The sequence below is a fragment of the Sinohyriopsis cumingii genome, unplaced genomic scaffold, assembly GCF_028554795.1.
Source record: "Sinohyriopsis cumingii isolate HCF-2022 unplaced genomic scaffold, ASM2855479v2 utg000198l, whole genome shotgun sequence".
Lineage (NCBI taxonomy): Eukaryota > Metazoa > Mollusca > Bivalvia > Unionida > Unionidae > Sinohyriopsis > Sinohyriopsis cumingii.
In genome coordinates, this window is record NW_028315875.1 from 1,170,616 (window position 1) to 1,192,362 (window position 21,747).

At 34.5% G+C, this 21,747-nt stretch overlaps 1 protein-coding gene across 12 annotated transcripts in view; it reads right to left on the reverse strand.

The window, feature by feature from the left end:
• LOC149774564 (uncharacterized) overlaps positions 1 to 21,747 on the reverse strand; it is a 156,053-nt gene that overhangs the window by 78,215 nt on the left and 56,091 nt on the right. For all 12 annotated transcript variants that reach the window (XM_089945086.1, XM_089945085.1, XM_089945084.1 and 9 more), the window contains 3 exons: positions 15,379 to 15,519; positions 10,921 to 11,022; positions 5,258 to 5,320 (listed from right to left, as the gene is read on the reverse strand). In XM_089945086.1, the coding sequence (XP_089801212.1) occupies positions 5,258 to 5,320; positions 10,921 to 11,022; positions 15,379 to 15,519 (306 nt within the window). The remainder of the gene's footprint in view (positions 1 to 5,257; positions 5,321 to 10,920; positions 11,023 to 15,378; positions 15,520 to 21,747) is intronic.

A 21,747-nucleotide genomic window follows, 5' to 3' on the forward strand; every position in this document is an offset into this window, starting at 1 on the left:
TGATTTGTATACTACTAAAGCTAGTACCCTAAAATCCAGTTCCTTGATTTGTATACTACTAAAGCTAGTACCCTATATTCCAGTTCCTTGATTTGTATACTACTAAAGCTAGTACTCTATAATCCAGTTCCTTGATTTGTATACTACTTAAGCTAGTACCATATAATCCAGTTCCTTGATTTGTATACTAATGCTAGTACCCTATATTCCAGTTCTTTGATTTGTATACTACTTAAGCTAGTACCCTATATTCCAGTTCCTTGATTTGTATACTAAAGCTAGTACCCTATAATCCAGTTCCTTGATTTGTATACTACTAAAGCTAGTACCCTATAATCCAGTTCCATGATTTGTATACTGCTAAAGATAGTGCCCTATAATACAGTTCCTTGATTTGTATACTACTTAAGCTAGTACCCTATAATCCAGTTCCTTGATTTGTTGTTGTTGTTGTTATAGGGTTTAACGCCATTTTCAGCACAAGATAGGCTATACATGGCGGCCAGTATCAATGGTGGAGGAAGAACCGGGAAAACCCCGGAATGAACCACCGACCCGGCAAGCTTTCTCACATATCCACATTTGCTGAGCCCAAGACTCAAACCCACGCAGACAGAGGTGAGATGGCAGTGATCCACGACGGACAGCGCTTTAGACCACTCGGCCACTCGAGGCCCCTTCCTTGATTTGTATACTACTAAAGCAAGTACCTTATATTCCAGTTGTATATTAAAGCTAGTACCCCATATTCCAGTTCCTTGATTTGCATACTACTAAAGATAGTACCCTATAATCCAGTTCCTTGATTTGTATACTACTTAAGCTAGTACCCTATAATCCAGTTCCTTGATTTGTATACTACTTAAGCTAGTACCCTATATTCCAGTTCCTTGATTTGTATACTACTAAAGCTAGTACCCTATAATCCAGTTCCTTGATTTGTATACTACTAAAACTAGTACCCTAAAATCCAGTTCCTTGATTTGTATACTACTAAAGCTAGTACTCTATAATCCAGTTCCTTGATTTGTATACTAATGCTAGTACCCTATAATCCAGTTCCTTGATTTGTATACTACTAAAGCTAGTACCCTATAATCCAGTTCCTTGATTTGTATACTACTAAAACTAGTACCCTAAAATCCAGTTCCTTGATTTGTATACTACTAAAGCTAGTACCCTAAAATCCAGTTCCTTGATTTGTATACTACTAAAGCTAGTACCCTATATTCCAGTTCCTTGATTTGTATACTACTAAAGCTAGTACTCTATAATCCAGTTCCTTGATTTGTATACTACTTAAGCTAGTACCATATAATCCAGTTCCTTGATTTGTATACTAATGCTAGTACCCTATATTCCAGTTCCTTGATTTGTATACTACTAAAGCTAGTACCCTATAATCCAGTTCCTTGATTTGTATACTAATGCTAGTACCCTATATTCCAGTTCCTTGATTTGTATACTACTAAAGCTAGTACCCTATAATCCAGTTCCTTGATTTGTATACTACTAAAGATAGTACCCTATAATCCAGTTCCTTGATTTGTATACTACTTAAGCTAGTACCCTATAATCCAGTTCCTTGATTTGTATACTACTTAAGCTAGTACCCTATATTCCAGTTCCTTGATTTGTATACTAAAGCTAGTACCCTATAATCCAGTTCCTTGATTTGTATACTACTAAAGCTAGTACTCTATATTCCAGTTCCTTGATTTGTATACTACTAAAGCTAGTACCCTATATTCCAGTTCCTTGATTTGTATACTACTAATGCTAGTACCCTATAATACAATTCCTTGATTTGTATATTAAAGCTAGTACCCTATAATCCAGTTCCTTGATTTGTATACTACTAAAGCTAGTACCCTATAATCCAGTTCCTTGATTTGTATACTACTAATGCTAGTACCCTATAATACAGTTCCTTGATTTGTATACTAAAGCTAGTACCCTATATTCCAGTTCCTTGATGTGTATACTAAAGCTAGTACCCTATAATACAGTTCCTTGAATTGTATATTAAAGCTAGTACCCTATAATCCAGTTCCTTGATTTGTATACTACTAAAGCTAGTACCCTATAATACAGTTCCTTGATTTGTATATTAAAGCTAGTACCCTATAATTCAGTTCCTTGATTTGTATAATGCTTAAGCTAGTACTCTGTAATCCAGCTCCTCTATTTGATAAATGTTGTTTCCATGGTTATAAAATAAATAAACAGAATATGAAAATGTACCAAATGGCACATCTATGCAGCTTTATCATGTGTCCCAAACCTGGATGAAATACCTACAACAGTTTGGGAGTTATGTTCCAGAAACAAAAATGTTTAGGAACAGACAGATGGACATAGCAATTGCTATATTTATCAGTTTTAATATATAATAATATAACTTGTTTGTTATAATTTTCTTGTATTACAAAAATAAAATGGATAATTGGGTAACAAAACTACCTGTAAAATTTTGATCCTTGTAAACTTTAATCACTAAAAGTATTGGCAGTTTTATATTTCCTTCATATATTAAAATTAATGGGTATATTTTAAAATCTGAAATTTAAATATTTTAAATTCCTTCCAAAATTAGGGATTTTCATTTGTCAGGTAAAAAGCCAGCAACAGCATCATGAAAATTAAACTATATTTTGTAAAAATTGTACACTGAATGTGGCTTTAGTAACAAACTAGATTAGGCATGTTTTGGCAAGCAAAAATATGTTTTTCCCCCTCCTAACCGTGACAACTAATGTTATTTGTAATGCTGGTACTTGCCTGAAGGATGGGAAAATTTTGCAAGGTTAATGAAACTAAATATTCACAGGAGTGCATTTATTTAGTCAAAGAGTAACATTAGAAGGGACAAATTTGGTTCTGGTGACCTGAAATTGATTTTCAAGGTTAACAGTCTAAAGGAACGAATGTTCACATATGTGCAAATTATCTTGGAAATCAGTTGTAATAACAAGTGATCTTATCTTTTGATGTTGATAACAGTGTCATGGGAATTCATATTAGTTACAGTGAAACCTTTCTATACAGGATACAGAGGAGCTCATTTCATATTTATATGAAGGTTTAAAAATGCTCAATCAAATTTTGCAAGATGATGGTCAAATATGCAAGGATGCTAAGAATGACAAGAATCCAAATCAAAAGTAATTGTATAACCTTGAAAATGAAGTCATGGTCACCATAAAAGAACTGAGTCTTCAGACATTTCAAAGGCATCTAAAGTTCAAGTTCACTAAACTATATCAAATGAAATCAACCCCACTATAAACAGCATTATCATCATGTAACCTTGAAATTTATTGAAGGTCAAAAAAGGTAACTGGGTTCTTGAGACTCTTATAAGACATCTGCATATCAACATGGTTCAGTTTAGCCAAAACATACAAGAGATATCTTGCGTAAAAGAAATTGTCCTCTACTTGTTTACAAGCTGCTACCTTCACTAAACACAATGCATCCCCCTGTATTCTTGAAAACCAGGTCACTGTAACCACAACCTAATCAGTCCTCAGACTTTACCAAATCTCTAACATGTCAATATCAAATTGGGACTGGCTTGTTTTAATAGTTCCCAAGATATCACTTACAAGGTCAGTGTGAGCATCCTTCAACATAAGAAAGAGAATGCCACTCTATGAATCTGAAATCTAAATCATGGTCACCTCTGTCTGCATGGGTTCGAGTCTCGGATTCGGCTAATGTGGGTATGTGAGAAAGCTTGCCAGTAGCTTTTCGTGGGTCGGTGGTTCTTTCCGGGGTTTTCCCGGGTTCTTCCTCCACCATTAATACTGGTTGCCATGTATAACCTATTGTGTGTTGAAAAATGGCGTTAAACCCTACAAGAACAACAACAACTAAGATAATCTGTTACCCAGGTAATGCTATAGTAATCTGTTAACAAGACAATGCTATAGTCATCTGTTATCCAGACAATGATATAGTCATCTGTTACCCAGGTAATGCTATAGTCATAAAAAAGCAAGTTTACCTGGGACAAAGTCATATTGTAATCTTATAGTGGAATGATTCAACCCTGAATAATATCAATCAGTAACCTACCACCAATGTTAATAAAAAGGATTTACTGTGGAAATTACTGGAGGCACATAAAAACCTAGATCTCCATTTCAATTTAGGAATAACTGTAGAAAGATTAAAACCTATATCTCCATCTTAATGGAAATTACTGGAGGCAGATAAAAACTCAGACCTTTCATTTATTTTGGGAATTACTCTAGGCATATTAAAATCAAGGCTCCCTTTTAGTTTGGGAATTACTGGAGGCAGTTTGAAAACTAGACCTCCCTTTTGATTTGGGAATTACTGGAGGCAGATTGAAAACTAGACCTCCCTTTTAGTTTTGGAGTAACTGGAGAATGATTAAAACCTAAATCTCCCTATTTTCTGTGAATGGACATTTTAGCATTTTAACAATCACAATGGAGTCAAATTCACCAGATTTAAAAACTTCACACACCAAAATTATTCAAAAGAATTATTTATAAAAAATACCAACCATTAATAAAATAATTATCTTTCATGTACTCTTATACTGAAAGGATTTACTGCATTTCAAAAGTATATACTTACTTGAATTTTTGCTTTAGTTAGAGTCATGTGAAATGATGAACATAATCTTTGATCTTACTGTCTGCCTGTTTGCTGATTATATTCCTATTTGTCAATTTTTACTGTACAATTTTCATGTTAAATATTAATATTATCCTTGCCTTTACTTGGAATGAAATATGTGTTACAATAAAAGAGTGCTATCATATTCCAGATCCCAATCTAGCATTTGAGACCTCTATCTGGCATTGTTATTTACTATCAGCACTCCAGTATAATCTGGAAGAATCTGTTCAAGCTAGCTTGATTGAACTTTTAAAAAAAAAGTAAAATGAAGACAAACTGACATGGTAAGAAGATTTCTGTATTTGAAGTGAACATTTCAAATGGATTATAACTGCACCCCTGTTCCACAGATGTGCCTTATTTTAAAACACTTTTAGCATCATCCTGTGCAAAAATCTCCCTACCCATATCTCAGCTATTATGAAATGGTAAAAATGAATTCAACTGCTGTGCAGATCTGTGTACAGTATACTCTCAATCTCATCAGTCTCATTCTTGAAAATGTTGGAGAAGCTGAGTGAAAAGTAGTATTACAAAATTTGAGAATTTTCTTCAAAAAGCATGAATACAACTTAATACAGAGAAGTAACCAAAAAATTACCTCATATGTTTCCTCTTCAACACCTTCCTCATCTTGAATTCCCACCTCAAATTCATCATATGTCTGAAACACCAGAAATTGCCAACACTTAAATTTTCGGATTATTTTCTACCATTTACTATCTTATATCAAAGGTGATCAGTAGGACTGGAACTGGTTTTGTCCCTAAGACCAGCTACCTAAATGGGTCAGCAAAGCTGGGTCTGGTTATGTCTTTAAGACCAGCTACCTGAATATGTCAGTAAAGATGGGTCTGTTTTTGTCCCTAAGACCAGCTGCCTAAATGGGATATGTTCTTTTCATAATGTTTGTACCCTAAAAGCCTCTGCTACTTTTTTTCAAATGGCTAATTAAAACAAAATAAAAGAAACCATTCCAATTATCATAAACAGGAATGACAGCAATATGATTGTTACGCCAGCATTTACCTAAATATTTAACAACAGAAGTCAGTTTTTATTAAACAGAATTATATTTTACAGCAAATTCTATAACACAACCACATGCCAACATATCAAAATGCACAATTATCACATAGCCTACCTACTCAAGGTGAATTACCATAAATACCATATATATTGGGACATGATAAAATAATTATTTTATTTCCTGTCCTAGAACTTATAGTGAAATTTTTTTCACCTAGGTCATATGTCCCAAGACTTAAGAAACAAAATAATTTGTATTGAATTTGTGCTCCCCAAAGCATGTTCCAATAAAACAGACAAACAAAATGTTTGTATGATAATAAAATCGAAGAAGCTAAACTTGTATTGTTATCATTTGTTCCTTATTTTTTTCATCATGAGCATTAAAGAATAATATATCCATGAACTCCGTATATGTATAATAGGCTTTCATACTGTAGCTTGTATTGCTTATGTCCGATAATGCACAACACATAGTTCATTGACATAAACATTGAGAAACAAATTGTGTTGGACTCAAAGGTTTGAAAATTTTATCCAACTGAAAACTGGATTCAACAAAATCACAAATGATAGGGAAATAATCAACTGATCGCTTGAAGACAACTGCAATTCATGCATGACAGTGTTAGGTGCAAAATAACCAAGAGAGAATTATATCCAGGTCAACTTATATGACAGTATCTTGCAAATAAAAATCATTATTTGAAAATACATTCACTTGAGTGCAAGTGACAATCTTTTCACTAGCATGGGTTACAAAAAGTATCATTAAAGGAAGTTATTGTTGTGCATACTACTTACCAGCAAACATCAATGCCTGTTTGAATTAATAATAACAACAGATAACAAGCAAATAGAAGACCAGATGGCAAATAAACACAACTAGTGGTGAGCAGTAAAGTCATTGTTTTATAACAAAGCAGGCTAACTTTGACTGCTTTTAAGCTATTTTGTTTTAAGGGAAAGTATATCAATATAAAAGTTATTTTATTACAAGGCAAGCCAACCTCGGAAGCTGACTTTGGATTCTTTTAAGCGTGCTGATTTTTTTTTTTAAATATAAAAAGATGGATGAGATAAGGAAACTAACTGTGGTTCCATTTCACCAGTGATCACGGGAGTTATAAAAATAAATTGAAACAATGGAACAATTTTTAAAGTGACACAATGTAGTGCTTCCTGCAAGGACATCGACCACCCAGTGTTGCCCAGAAGATTTTGAAAATATAAAATCATTTGATGAATTTATGAAGGACAAAAAGAAGAAAACAATTTCGAAGAAAATATGATCATTAACATGGATGAAATTCTAGTGTACTTTGATCTCATTCCTGGATGGACTGATAATAAGATGGGGGGGTTAAAAGTGTGAGAATGAGCATGACTGGTGCAGATTTTAAAAAATCCGACATTAGTCCTTGAAGTTTCAACTTCAGGTGATGTGTTGCCTCTAACAGTAATTTTTCATGGCTTGAGAAAGCTAAAAAAATATTCATGCAACAAAAGAATGGATCATATGTGTGCAGGAGAATAGTTGTGTTGATGAGATGCTGCTACAGTGGATTAGAGTGTTATCTCAAGTAAGCAGTTTTATATTTTTTAAAATAATATATCATTTAGAGTGCATTTTCCAACATGTAATTTTCGAATGATTTAAAAGGTGTCCGACAACTTATGACTCAAAAAGACAATGTGGTCCAGAACTGACAGTGCACAAATAAATTAATTTAAAAATTAATTTATGGTGTCCCAACATACACAGTAAATACCGTTATCTGGAAATCTAGTTTTACAATCTTGGCTGTTCCGTGTTATCCTCCTTTCGATAAAGTTAAAAATAGATAATGTGGCCAAGTTCAATCTAAGACATTTATCTTCCCAAATATGACTCTACATCAACAAGAGTTAGTAAAGTGGAAATCCTCAATCTGGGTTTTGTCTCGATAATTTTACCTATTGTCACTACTGATTACAATACTATCCTCATATCGGGCTTTGTCTCTGTAATTTTACCTATAGTCACTACTGATTTTACAATACTGTAACTCCTGTTATTAAAGCATGTGTGTATGATCTCTTCCTTAAAACACTGTCCATAATGATGCACCATCCATACTCTCTAATTACGGTGTTTTAAAAGTGTTACAAATATCATAGATCCTGTCAGTTTGGATAATGCCATCATTCCACATGTGAACCAAGCTTGCAATGCGAAGATACTAACTCAACTTAAAACATTGGAACCACTTCTCTCTTTGAACTTGCCTCATGTACAAACCAACTTTAACAACTAAACATTACAATCATAAAGACTATTGTTGTTGTTGTAGGGTTTAACGCCATTTTTCAGCACACGATAGGCTATACATGGCGTCCAGTATTAATGGTAGAGGAAGAACTCGGGGAAAACCCCGGAAAGAACCACCGACCCATGAGAAGCTACTGGCAAGCTTTCTCACATACCCACATTAGCCGAATCTGAGACTCGAACCCATGCAGACAGAGGTGAGATGGCAGTGATCCGTAACAGAGAGCACTTTAGACCACTCAGTCACTCGGAGTCCCAAATAAAGACTACAAAAAAGAACTGAAATTACAAATCCATAACTGGTATGCTAAATTGGTCAAGGAGATCTTAAACCCTGACTGATCAAGCTGATTCATGTTGAATTGATAACTGCAGTTCATGCAAAGATCTGTAAAAGATGGGACCTAATTATCTGTGGCTCTGAGAAAGTGGACTTTGTTAAAACATCAGTGATATGTAGGTTTTAGTACTTTACTGTAATTAGTGAATATGCATAGTGTTTCATTAGTAACTGTGCTTCTGGCAGTAGTTCTCGTGTTTTGCAGTCATGTTGTGCATTGGGATTAAGCTTGTATCGATAAAATGAGACATGCTTTAATAAGGACTTAAGTTTTTTGGTAACAGCTACTGGATACCATAGAAATGTGCTGTTCATAATAATTTTTTCATACAATAGACACATGTAGAAGCTAATATTTGATTACCATATTATGAAAATGACAATGATTTCTAAAAAAGTTATTTTTGATCTCCAAGAATGAAGCACAGGAGAAAATGGAGGATGGAGACCAGGAAGGCTTTTTCATCCTATGTGGCTGGTTAGGTTTAGTTGGGTCATTATATTCATGGTTTAGAGCATTAATGACATCCACAAAACAGTGGTACCCCCAGGGAAATGTGTCATACTACAGTATTAATAAATCATCAGTCAGTAAAAAATAAACTTAAGACTGACAATGGCACAGTAAACCTTTCTGAACCCTAAGTTTGATTTTAACTTTGAAATGACTAAATAATAAAATTGTATCTGATTAATAGTTCATATGAAGTACCATATTTACCAGATATGCTGGGACACCATATTTGTTGGGACACCATATTTGCTGTGACACTATAAATTAGTTTTTAGAGTAATAATTTTTGCACTGTTTGAAGTTGGACACATTGGTTGTTTTTTTTAGTCATAATGGTTTGTTTTTTTTAGTCATTAGCTGTGGGATACCTTTTGAATCATTTGAAAATTAAAAAAAATTGAAAATGCACCCCAACTGAAATTAGAAAATATAAAACTGTGTACTTGAGCTAAAACTCATTAATCCATTTCAACATTATCTATTCAACCCAACCCTTCACCTGCAAATGTACAATCCATTCTTTTGGTGCATGAATATTTTTTTTAAGCTTTCTCATGCGTGAAAAATTATTGTTGTTAGCAACACATCTCCTGAAGCTGCAAATGCAAGGACTAAAGTCAGATTTTACAAAATCTGCAGTAGTCATGCTTATTCCCATCTTACTGACAGTCCATCTAGGAATGATATCAAAGTACACTGGAATTTCCATCCATGTTAACGATCATACTATCAGCGAAATCATCTTCTTCTCTTCAAGCCTTCACAATAACATCAAATGATTGTATTTTCTCCAATTTTCTGAGCAACACTAAGTCATCGATGTCCATGCATGAAGCACTATATCATGTCACTTTAAATACTGTTCCATTGTTTCAATTGATTTTCAAAATTCTAATGAATACCAGTGAAAAGGAACCAAAGTTAGCTTCCTTATGTCAGATCTGTATATTAAAAAAGGCACACTTACAAAAGAATCCGAAGTCTGCTTCCATGGGCGGCTTGCTTTTTAATAAAATAACTTCCGAGGTCAGCATGCTTTGTAACAAAAACAACCTTTGTCTTTGGTATCCTGTCTGTAAATGCAAACAATGAGTATACTGCTCACTGACAGTTGTGTTTATTCACCACCTGGGCTTGCATTTGCTTGGTGTCTGTAGTCATAATTAATTCAAACAGGCATTGATGTCTTCAGGTAAATATTATACAAAGCAATAACTTGCTTTAATAATACATTTTGTAGCCCATGCTAGCAAAAAGATCGTCATTTGCACTTAAGTGAATGTATTTTCAAATAATGATTTTTATTTGCAAGATACTGTCATATAGTTGACCTGGATATAATTCAGTTTTGGTTATTTTGCACTTAACATCATGTCATGCATGAATGACAGATGCCTTCAACCATTTAGTTACTTCCTTTTGTTGGATCTAGTTTTCAGTAAGGTAATATATTCAAACCACTGAGTACAAGCAAAAGCAATTAGTTTCCTTCTGTCTATGTCTCTTCATCAATCAACGATGTGCCATGTGTTATCAGAGATAAGTGATACACGCTATGGTTGCCTATGCTACATAAATAGAGTTTCATGGATATATTTTTTTCTTTAATGCTCATGATAAAAAAAGAAATAAATAAAGGTTAACAATACAACGTGAGTTTCTTTCATTTTACAATCAATCAAGCGTTTTGTTTATCTATGTTATTGCAACATGTGGGGGTGGCATAAATTCAACACAAACTAATTTTGTTTCTTAAGTTTTGGGACATATGACCTAGGTGAATAAGGTTTCACCATAAGTACTTGGACAGGAAATTTTTTTTATTGTTTCATAATATATATGGTAATATTGTAAGGGAAGGTAACTCTTGTCATTGAGTAATGGTAGGTAACGCTTGTGAAACAAGTAATGGAAAGTTACTCTTTACAACTTAGTATCTACAAAATGGCATATTAAATTTAAAATTTAAAGCAACTTCTCAGCCTAAGTAGCAGGCAATGGTCGACACTACAGCCATTATTTCATTGTGAAATTGCAGTTGGGGGAAATGCAGTTTTAATCATTTCTTACCTGCTGTTCAGGCTCGGGTTCTTCAGTAGTTGGAGACGGAAGTCCTTGTTCAACCAGTCCTACACCATCTAACTCACTATATTCCTCCTCTTGTTGGGGTTCCTAAAGAGTTAATGTAATTATTGTTATTATTATTATTATTATTATTACAAAGTATATGAATTCCAGACAATGAAGCTAGACTATGTGTCTACTGAGGAAATGTTAAAAGGAAAAAGAATGGTGAAAGATTTTTCTCACACTTAAGTTAAATAAAGGACTGGGCAAGTAAAATTTTGTGTTTTGTCTGAGGGCTTTTCCCCAAACAGTTTGAATTTGAGATATAAATGAAATATCAAATCTTTATGCAATTTCATGAAAATAGAGAGTTTAAGAAGTAAAACATCATGACTTTTCCAGGTTTATATCGCATGTATCCAGTGGCCTAGTGGTTAGAGTGTCCGCCACAGAAGCAGGAGGTCATGGGTTTGAACTCCAGCTGAGTCATACCAAAGACTTACAAAAGTGGTACTAGCAGCTGCCTCGCTAGACGCTCAGCATTCAGAGGTTAGTGTTAGGACTGGTTGGTCTGGTGTCAGGATAATGTGACTGAGTGGGACATCATGCTACATGCCTGTGGCATGATGCTCCAGTGCTAGGCATCACTATAAACTGCCACACTGCAGACATCGTAGTGATATGACTGAAAAATTCTTAAAGCTACATTAAAAATCCTAATCAGACACACAGACACACACTTAAACACATCTAACCACTAAGGCACCAGAGCGGTCCATGTCTGTGTCTCATGGCCCATATGAAAATCCCATTTATAATTGCCATGTGATGTGTTTGTGTGTGTCAATAGAAAATCCCATTTATAATTGCCATGTGATGTGTTTGTGTGTGTCAATAGAAAATCCCATTTATAATTGCCATGTGATGTGTTTGTGTGTGTCAATAGAAAATCCCATTTATAATTGCCAGGTGATGTGTTTGTGTGTGTCAATAGAAAATCCCATTTATAATTGCCATGTGATGTGTTTGTGTGTGTCAATAGAAAATCCCATTTATAATTGCCATGTGATGTGTTTGTGTGTCAATAGAAAATCCCATTTATAATTGCCATGTGATGTGTTTGTGTGTGTCAATAGAAAATCCCATTTATAATTGCCATGTGATGTGTTTGTGTGTGTCAATAGAAAATCCCATTTATAATTGCCATGTGATGTGTTTGTGTGTGTCAATAGAAAATCCCATTTATAATTGCCATGTGATGTGTTTGTGTGTGTCAAATTTAATATAAAATCATTCCCTGGAGATACAACAAGTTGTTTCAAAATAGAAAAGATTTATACACCCAATAATTTTAAATGTACCATAAACGGTGTCATGTTAGATGTAAGATCTACAGATGATGTAGCATTAATACTATATTATTATATTATATATTATATTATTAATATTATATGAATATTATAATTCTTCTCAAAGTAATTATTCTCAAAAGGAAAATTTTGCTTTCCTATCATTATAATATGGAATTTCACCCAACAACAGTACTTTATTACACTCCACTCTTTTGAAAATTAATTAATAACTTACTACAAGCAGACTTAGTACTTCAAAATAAATAACACATGCAACATACCGGCAATTCAGATAAAGTTAGGTGGTGAAGTTTTATTTCATGGGATCCCTACTTCAAAAATAAGTAACACATGCAACAGGTGGGCAATTCAGATAAAGTCAGATGGTGAAGTTTTATTTCATGGGATCCCTACTTCAAAAATACAAAACACATGAAACAGGTGGGCAATTCAGATCAAGTCTGATGGTGAAGTTTTATTTCATGGGATCCCTACTTCAAAATTACAAAACACATGAAACAGGTGGGCAATTCAGATAAAGTCAGATGGTGAAGTTTTATTTCATGGGATCCCTACTTCAAAAATACGAAACACATGAAACAGGTGGGCAATTCAGATAAAGTCAGATGGTGAAGTTTTATTTCATGGGATCCCTACTTCAAAAATACGAAACACATGAAACAGGTGGGCGATTCAGATAAAGTCAGGTGGTGAAGTTTTATTTCATGGGATCCCCAAATTATGTCTAGAAGGATCATAATAAAACCTTTTTATTGTTGCTAATATTTTATTTTCTTCATTTGGGTCTACGTTTCACATACTTAATTTTAAAGTTATGATTTACTGACCCTATACAATACAGTTACAGGAGCAGATGGTGTGAGGAACTGATGTAATGTCTTTAATAAAGGTGTTTGGCAATTACTCAGAGTATACATGAAATAGGTTTTCACACATCTTTTTCATGTACTTCAGAATGTTTAAACAGTTAGAAAAACAGAAAAACCAAATTCAAGCTTTGTCAGCAACACCAATATTGATTGTCTGACAAAGAAAATATGTGTAAACGAGACCTAGTCAGATTATTTTGAATTAAATGTAGGGACCTACCATTTAATTTTTAGGTAGGGTCTGGGATTTCTTCTCTGAAAAAAGCACCTGCCATCAAATAGCTTTAAAAACACATTCTTGCTCTGATTTGTTAAAAAAAATCCCTATTATCTCCATTATCTTAGTTACAAAAATAAATCAACTTCAGATGACGAAAAAAAAATATACTGAGATCTCAGCTCAATAGAAAAATGCCAGACCACCTTTTTCGAAATGAGACGGTCAGTCCATTAGTCAGCGACACAATTTCCTGATTGTCCAACAAAGAAACTATCTATAAACTAGACCTAATTGCATCTGAATTGACATCATTAAGATGTTTATCTGATACATTAATGGATAAATAAGACAATCTGATACAATTCTATTTGAGATATCCTACTACTGATGTCCAGTTGCTTTGACAGACATGTCTGATAAATACAGTGATTTCATCACACACAAATGTCAGTACTCAATGACAGCATACATATCTGTAATATTTCTTATCTTATCTAGTTACATGTATTTTACTCCAGTCTGTGATAATATTTATCTAGTTAAATGTACTTTGTTGTTTTCAGTCTGTGAATACAAATATCTAGTTATGTATTATATTGCCTTCTGTATATGAAAATATATCTAGTTACATGTATTTTACTGCCTCCAGTCTGTGATAATATGTATATAGTTACATGTATTTTATTGCCTCCAGTCTGGGATAATAAATATATAGTTACATGTATTTAATTGCCTCCAGTTTGTGATAATATGTATATAGTTACATGTATTTAATTGCCTCCAGTCTGGGATAATAATATATAGTTACATGTATTTAATTGCTTCCAGTTTGTGATAATATTTATCTAGTTACATGTATTATAATGCCTCCAGTCTGTGATAAACTTATGTTGTATTGTATTGTATTGTACATAATATGAATCTTGTAGGTTTTAATGCATCTCAACCATGTATGCGAAAAACCTTTGGCTCAAGAGTCCATTATGAATAAACAGCAGTAGTCATGCAGCACTGTGTATGAATCTCAACAAGGTAGAAACAACTGAAGGCTAGAAATTTGTTCGCGGAACATGAAAATCCTGCACCATCAGACCTGCCAAGCCTGACGAGTCCATCTCAGTAAGGCAGTTGATTTTTTCCAACATTACGTCTAACTGAAAATTTTGTAAAGTACGTGTAGACTTTATTTACCACTAACACAGTTGCACAAATTGTTCCAGACTCTATGCAACTCAATGGCTTGTTGCTATTTCTCAACTTGACATAGTTATTGGAAATTCTTTTTCATTTCACATGACGACGGCAATCATATCTCCCACCATGAGACATACTCAAATTGGCATGAGATGTCCAAAAAATGTAATTGTGTCCTTTCCAGCTTTTATTCACAAGAATCTGAGTACTCCTTTTTATTCTTCTGTGTTGATTAGTAACACTTTTCAAGAAGCTTATTTTCCCTTTTGTTTTAAACATACATCGCTCGCTGCACGCCATTTAAAAAAATTCTATAATCAACAGTCTCATCATGCAGATGCTTTGCATGAACTAATATGTGCAGTTTCAAGCATTTGGGGTGCTGCTGTAAAGTTAGTCTGGCTACCTGACTAATTTCACTTATTATAAGATGAAACCCGGATCCAAACAAAACACGGATGAACCAATTATCCGGATGTTTTGGCAATGATCATTTTTTTCATAGTTTTTATTAGTTTGCCATAAGTCCATAATTTAAGGGTAATTTTTGTAAGACTTATGGCAAAATCATAAGAGTTGGCAGGTCTGCACCATAAAGCAACATTTGGTGGGAGTGTATTGCAAATTTTACTAGTGTGCGTCAAACACAAAATGTTGCAATCATGACTGTGTGCAAGTCCGAGAATCTGACCTAACTGCAAAATGTAATAACATGATGAATGGAAGAAAGGAAAAGGGATAATACTATATGCCACTAAGTTTCACAATTGTTGTGGCATATAACAAGAGACCAAGGAAATGGTACCTGTACAGCTTGGTGCGAGGGTAGCTTGATGGACTTTGGCACATTTGGGTGAGGTGGAAGAGGAGGAGGTGCTGAGACCTGTGTGCCAGGTTCCTCATATTCTTCATCTTGAAAACTGCTGTCAGATGATGCACTAGGTGACTGAAAAAGAGAAAATAATCTGATTTTCTTTAGAAATATAAACTCTGGTTTTAGGCTCCCCTCCCAACCTTGCCCCCAAAAATAAAGGATATATAATATGGATTTACCTGCTACTTGTACACTTGTGCTGGTGTAAGGTGCTTCTGAGAATAGTTCAGCAATAGATGCTGGTGAAATTCTAGCTTTTGTCTTACTACACACACAGAGGTCTCACTAGGATTTTAAAACTAGGACTCCAAGACTCCCATTTTGGTAAAAATAGGAGTCCCACCATCAAAAGTTGCAGTCCCTTCTTTCCTACAGAATCAACACAGACGTGAGTGCATCTATTTTTAGATGCGAGGTTTTCGTAATGTAATCACTCACTATAATATAGCTTTATTACAACAGTCCATTGACAAGATTGCAAATTTATGGTTTATTTATTTGTATATGTACTTGTAGTGATTTTAGGCAAATAAATAGTATCTGACTTGCTGTTTTTTAGCGTATTTTCGCAAATACATGTCAAGTCAGAAAACAGCTTAGACCTTAAAGCGCATCTTGTGAATTCCACAACATAGCATTGTCCCATACGTTTCTGACCTACATAATTTGCATTTTATAGTTAAATTTTTAATAAAATAATACATATGCTTTGGTTTCAATGATTTGTATATTTTTTCTGAATATATTTCCCCAATGACTAAAGAAAACAGACAACCTAATAAACTGGTAGTCATCCCAGACTTAGCGAAGTCAGCCATTATTTCCCATTAGGCCTACTCAGGTTCACTTACAGTTTCAAACTAATTTTATGATGAAATAGTGTATAAGAGGCAGTTAATATATATCCAGATCACCGATTCTGATCTTAAAACACAAGTCTGTTTTATCATCAAAGGATTTTATGCAGGAAATTGATAGTTGCTACCATACTTGGAAAAGGGTTAATGGTTAATCAGCTATCAAAACATAATGCTTGTGAATGAGCAAGAGTTTGTTAACATAACTGACATAAAAACTAGGCCTAGCTACTGATGTTTTGATGAATACATTTCGCTACAACACTAGAACTAACTCGGCTAAGGCGAGGGACATTTAAAAAATATGGTATGGTCAGTCAATGTACCTCTTAAATAATCACAAGGCGAAGTCGTTTTCACTTTCCTAACAGAAGAAGGCGACGTTTACATTTTTAGGCGACTTGTCACCCACTTAAGAATGGCATTTTGTCTAAGTCTCAACATGTCTTGATTCTGAGGTCACATGCACTGCTTATTCCGCTACATTCAGAAATGAACACAATAACGAAAGCTAAAGTTGTTTATTTGATTTACTTTTATAAATGACCACAGGTACATCTCTGGGTCTTTCTGCTTCTGAATTCAATCACTATAAATATCTACATTTTCCCACGCGGCCACCAGTCAAAGCCTTTGAACTTGCCGCCCAGCTATTGCACTATGTTCTTTTTTATGTATTCTTATAAAATGACAACAAGTATGTATCAAGGAGTCTTTCAGTCACTGAATTCTGTCATTGTAAATATCAGCACAGCTAACTGATCAACACATTTTACCACAAAGCAGGTGGCTGAAGTGGGACTGGCAAGTCTTTGAATTTTGCTGCACACATATTACATGTTTAGGAAGGACGCCCGCCTCAGTGAATTTCTGCGTCCCAGATCAAAAATTTGGCAACCAAATACGTGTAATTAAGCGTTTCCAAGATCTCTGACATACCAAATAAAAACTACCCTTAACACTACAGATACCAAGTATAATCTGCGCTCAACACTACACATGCCATATAAAAACTGACCTCAACACTACACATATCAAATACAAACTGTCCTCAACACTACACATACCAAATATAAACTGCCTTCAACACCATACAAACCAAGTACAACTGTCCTCAACATTACAGACATCAAGAATGAACTGCCCTCAACATTACACAAAATACAAACATCCCTCAACACTATACATACCAAGTACAAACATCCCTCAACACTATACATAACAAGTACAAACATCCCTCAACACTATACATCACGAGTATGAACATCCCTCAACACAATACATCACAAGTACAAACATCCCTCAGCACAATACATACAAAGTACAAACATCCCTCAACACTATACATACCAAATACAAACTTCCCTCAACACTATACATACCAAATACAAACTGCCCTCAACACTACACATACCAAATACAAACTGCCCTCAACACTATACATACCAAATACAAACATCCCTCAACACTATACGTACAAAGTTCAAACATCCCTCAACACTACGCATACCAAATACAAACTGCCCTCAACACTACACATACCAAATACAAACTGCCCTCAACACTACACATACCAAGTACAAACTGCCCTCAATGCTACAAACCAAATACAAACTGCCCTCAACACTATACATACAAAGTACAAACTGCCCTCAACACTATACATCACAAGTACAAACATCCCCCAACACTATACATACCAAATACAAACTGCTCTCAACACTACACATACCAAATACAAACTGCCCTCAACACTATACATACCAAATACAAACATCCCTCAACACTATATGTACAAAGTTCAAACATCCCTCAACACTACGCATACCAAATACAAACTGCCCTCAACACTACACATACCAAATACAAACTGCCCTCAACACTACACATACCAAATACAAACTGCCCTCAACACTACACATACCAAGTACAAACTGCCCTCAATGCTACAAACCAAGTACAAACTGCCCTCAACACTATACATACAAAGTACAAACTGCCCTCAACACTATACATCACAAGTACAAACATCCCTCAACACTATACATACCAAATACAAACTGCCCTCAACACTACACATACCAAATACAAACTGCCCTCAACACTACACATACCAAAAACAAACTGCCCTCAACACTACACATGCCAAGTACAAACTGCCCTCAATGCTACAAACTAAGTACAAACTGCCCTCAACACTATACATACAAAGTACAAACTGCCTTCAACACTTTACGTCACAAGTACAAACATCCCTCAACACTATACGTACCAAGTACAAACATCCCTCAACACTATATATACCAAGTACAAACATCCCTCAACACTATACATACAAAGTACAAATATCCCTCAACACTATACATACCAAGTTCAAACATCACTCAACACTATACATACCAAGTTCAAACATCACTCAACACTATACATACCAAGTTCAAACATCACTCAACACTATACATACAAAGTACAAACTGCCCTCAACACTATACATACCAAGTACAAACTGCCCTCAACACTATACATACCAAGTACAAACATCCCTCAACACTATACATACAAAGTACAAATATCCCTCAACACTATACATACCAAGTTCAAACATCACTCAACACTATACATACCAAGTTCAAACATCACTCAACACTATACATACCAAGTTCAAACATCACTCAACACTATACATACAAAGTACAAACTGCCCTCAACACTATACATACCAAGTACAAACTGCCCTCAACACTATACATACCAAGTACAAACTGCCCTCAACACTATACATACCAAGTACAAACATCCCTCAGCACTATGCATACCAAGTACAAACATCCCTCAACACTAAACATACCAAGTACAAACATCCCTCAATACTATACACACAAAGTACAAACATCCCTCAACACTATACATAACAAGTACAAACATATACTAAGTACAAACTGATCTCAACACTACATGTACCAGGTACAAACTGATTTCAACACTACATGTACCAAGTACAAACTGATCTCAACACTACATGTACCAAGTACAATCTGTCTCAACACTACATGTACCAAGTATAAACTGACCTCAACATAACACATACCAAGTACAAACTGCCCTCAACACTACACATATCAAGTACAAATGTTTCTCAACACTACACATACCATGTACAAACTGCCCTTGACACAAAAGACACTTATTAAATAATTTGTGGATAATCTTGCATACTACATGTTATCCCCCAAAGAACTGACAGCAAGTGGTATTTCCACCACTGTAAATTAATCCAAACTATCACCTAATAGCAAAGTGGCCTGGCTATACCTGTAACACCTGGATATTACACAGTGAAGTATGTGTAAATCACTGGCAGCTAAACAATCTAGTGAAACATGGTCATTACACTGTGTATGTACACTAATGTAGTTATTTTTTCTGCTGTCCTCATGAAGGAAATCTATCTAACCACACCTGTGATCTTTTCATTACTGAAAGGATGGATTCAAAAGATGAATGACCACATGTACTTTAATAATTTTTTTCTTAATTTGCATAAAGTGAAATGCCAACCTGCCTTCACCATAAGTATGGTTAAGGAAACATATGAAGACTAAAAATGATGCTACAGGAATGCAAATTCTAGTAAATGATGCCAACCTTTTAATTGTTGCATGCCAGAATATCAAGAAGCATGCAAGTGTCATGTAGGAAAGCTTTGTGAAGACTGAACAAGAGGCCTAATTATACCTGATACTCTCACTGGTTTACATAACTTTAAAGGTGATCATTTCACTAAGTCAGCTTATATAATACTGTAAGAAAATAACCTCCATTCCTTTATATCATGCTGATTTTACCTACTTAGATTAAAGGCATAATTAATATGCATAGTCTCCTGTGCATAATTTAACTCGTCCAAGATCGTGATGAAATAAACCTGTTCATTAGGTTTTCTCCAAAATGCATGAGAAATATCATCTCTAGATCCAGATTGGCAACAAGTTCAGCCAATCATATGCAAGATCATCTCATTTATATGCTCAAATCTCACTTATCTTACAACCTAAGAGAATGGTGATATAAACATATTTACCAAACTTATTTATTTATTTGGTCTCCATAACAGTAACAAGCTCAGCCAATCAGAAAAAAAGGTCTCTTCCAATATCTTGATAGTTTGATAAGATATGATAATTAAGTACAGTTGTTGCAGTGCTGACAGACTCAGTCCATCCAATGCAAGATACCATAATGTGATCTTGTATCTGATTTGCTTCACTTAAACCTCTAGAGATAGTGTTTCAAACCTGATTTGACTCAAAGTAAATAGGTTAATATTATTAAGATGTTGATTAATCTTACTATGGGTGAGACCTGTGCATATTTAGGACGTATTCCTACACTTTATTAACTGAGATTTTTACCAGTATAGAGACTTCATTTTTGAATAGATTTTGATTAAACTTTGTGAATAGGTTTATCAGCATTTCATCATTATCTGGTGATTATGAGTGAGATCCATGTGTATTCATTATGGCAAGTTCAGTCAATCAGATACAAGATTACTATATTAATATCTGCAGATCATGCTCATTGCACTGAATCTATGCAAGTTTAGCAAAGTTTAATATAAAAATTATCAGAAATAGAGTCACTGAAGAGAAAGCAAGTTCAGTCAATTAGATGCAAGATCAATGCATTATTATGCATTTAATCTTGCTGCTGACAATTACACCCTTCAGATGCAAGATCAATGCATCATTATGAATTTAATCTTTCTGCTCACAATTACACCCTTCAGATGCAAGATCAATGCATTAATATGCATTTAATCTTGCTGCTCACAATTACGCCCTTCAGATGCAAGGTCAATGCATTAATATGCATTTAATCTTGCTGCTCACAATTACACCCTTCAGGTGCAAGATCAATGCATTAATATGCATTTAATCTTGCTGCTCACAATTACACCCTTCAGATGCAAGACCAATGCATTATTATGCATTTAATCTTGCTGCTCACAATTACACCCTTCAGATGCAAGACCAATGCATTATTATGCATTTAATCTTGCTGCTCACAATTACACCCTTCAGATCTTCAAGATTTATGTCTGTTAACCAAGTTTACTTAAAATCGGATGATAAAAAATGTATTTAAAGTTGTACCACCTTCAGCCAATCAGATGCAACATACCCTATCACTATAGTAAAAGTGGGTCCCATTCATTATTAAACTTAAATAACATCTTAATCATAAAAGCCTATATTCCAAGTCTGATCAAAATCAGAAATATGGTCTCCAGAGTGTTACAATGAACAGCCGATCAGATGAAAGACTGCCTCATTACTTTGCATAAACATTGCCCATGATCAAATCCCTGAGAACACAATGGTATAATGTCCATATCTCAAGTTTGATCAAACTTAGATCAGAAATATGGTCTCCAGGGTAG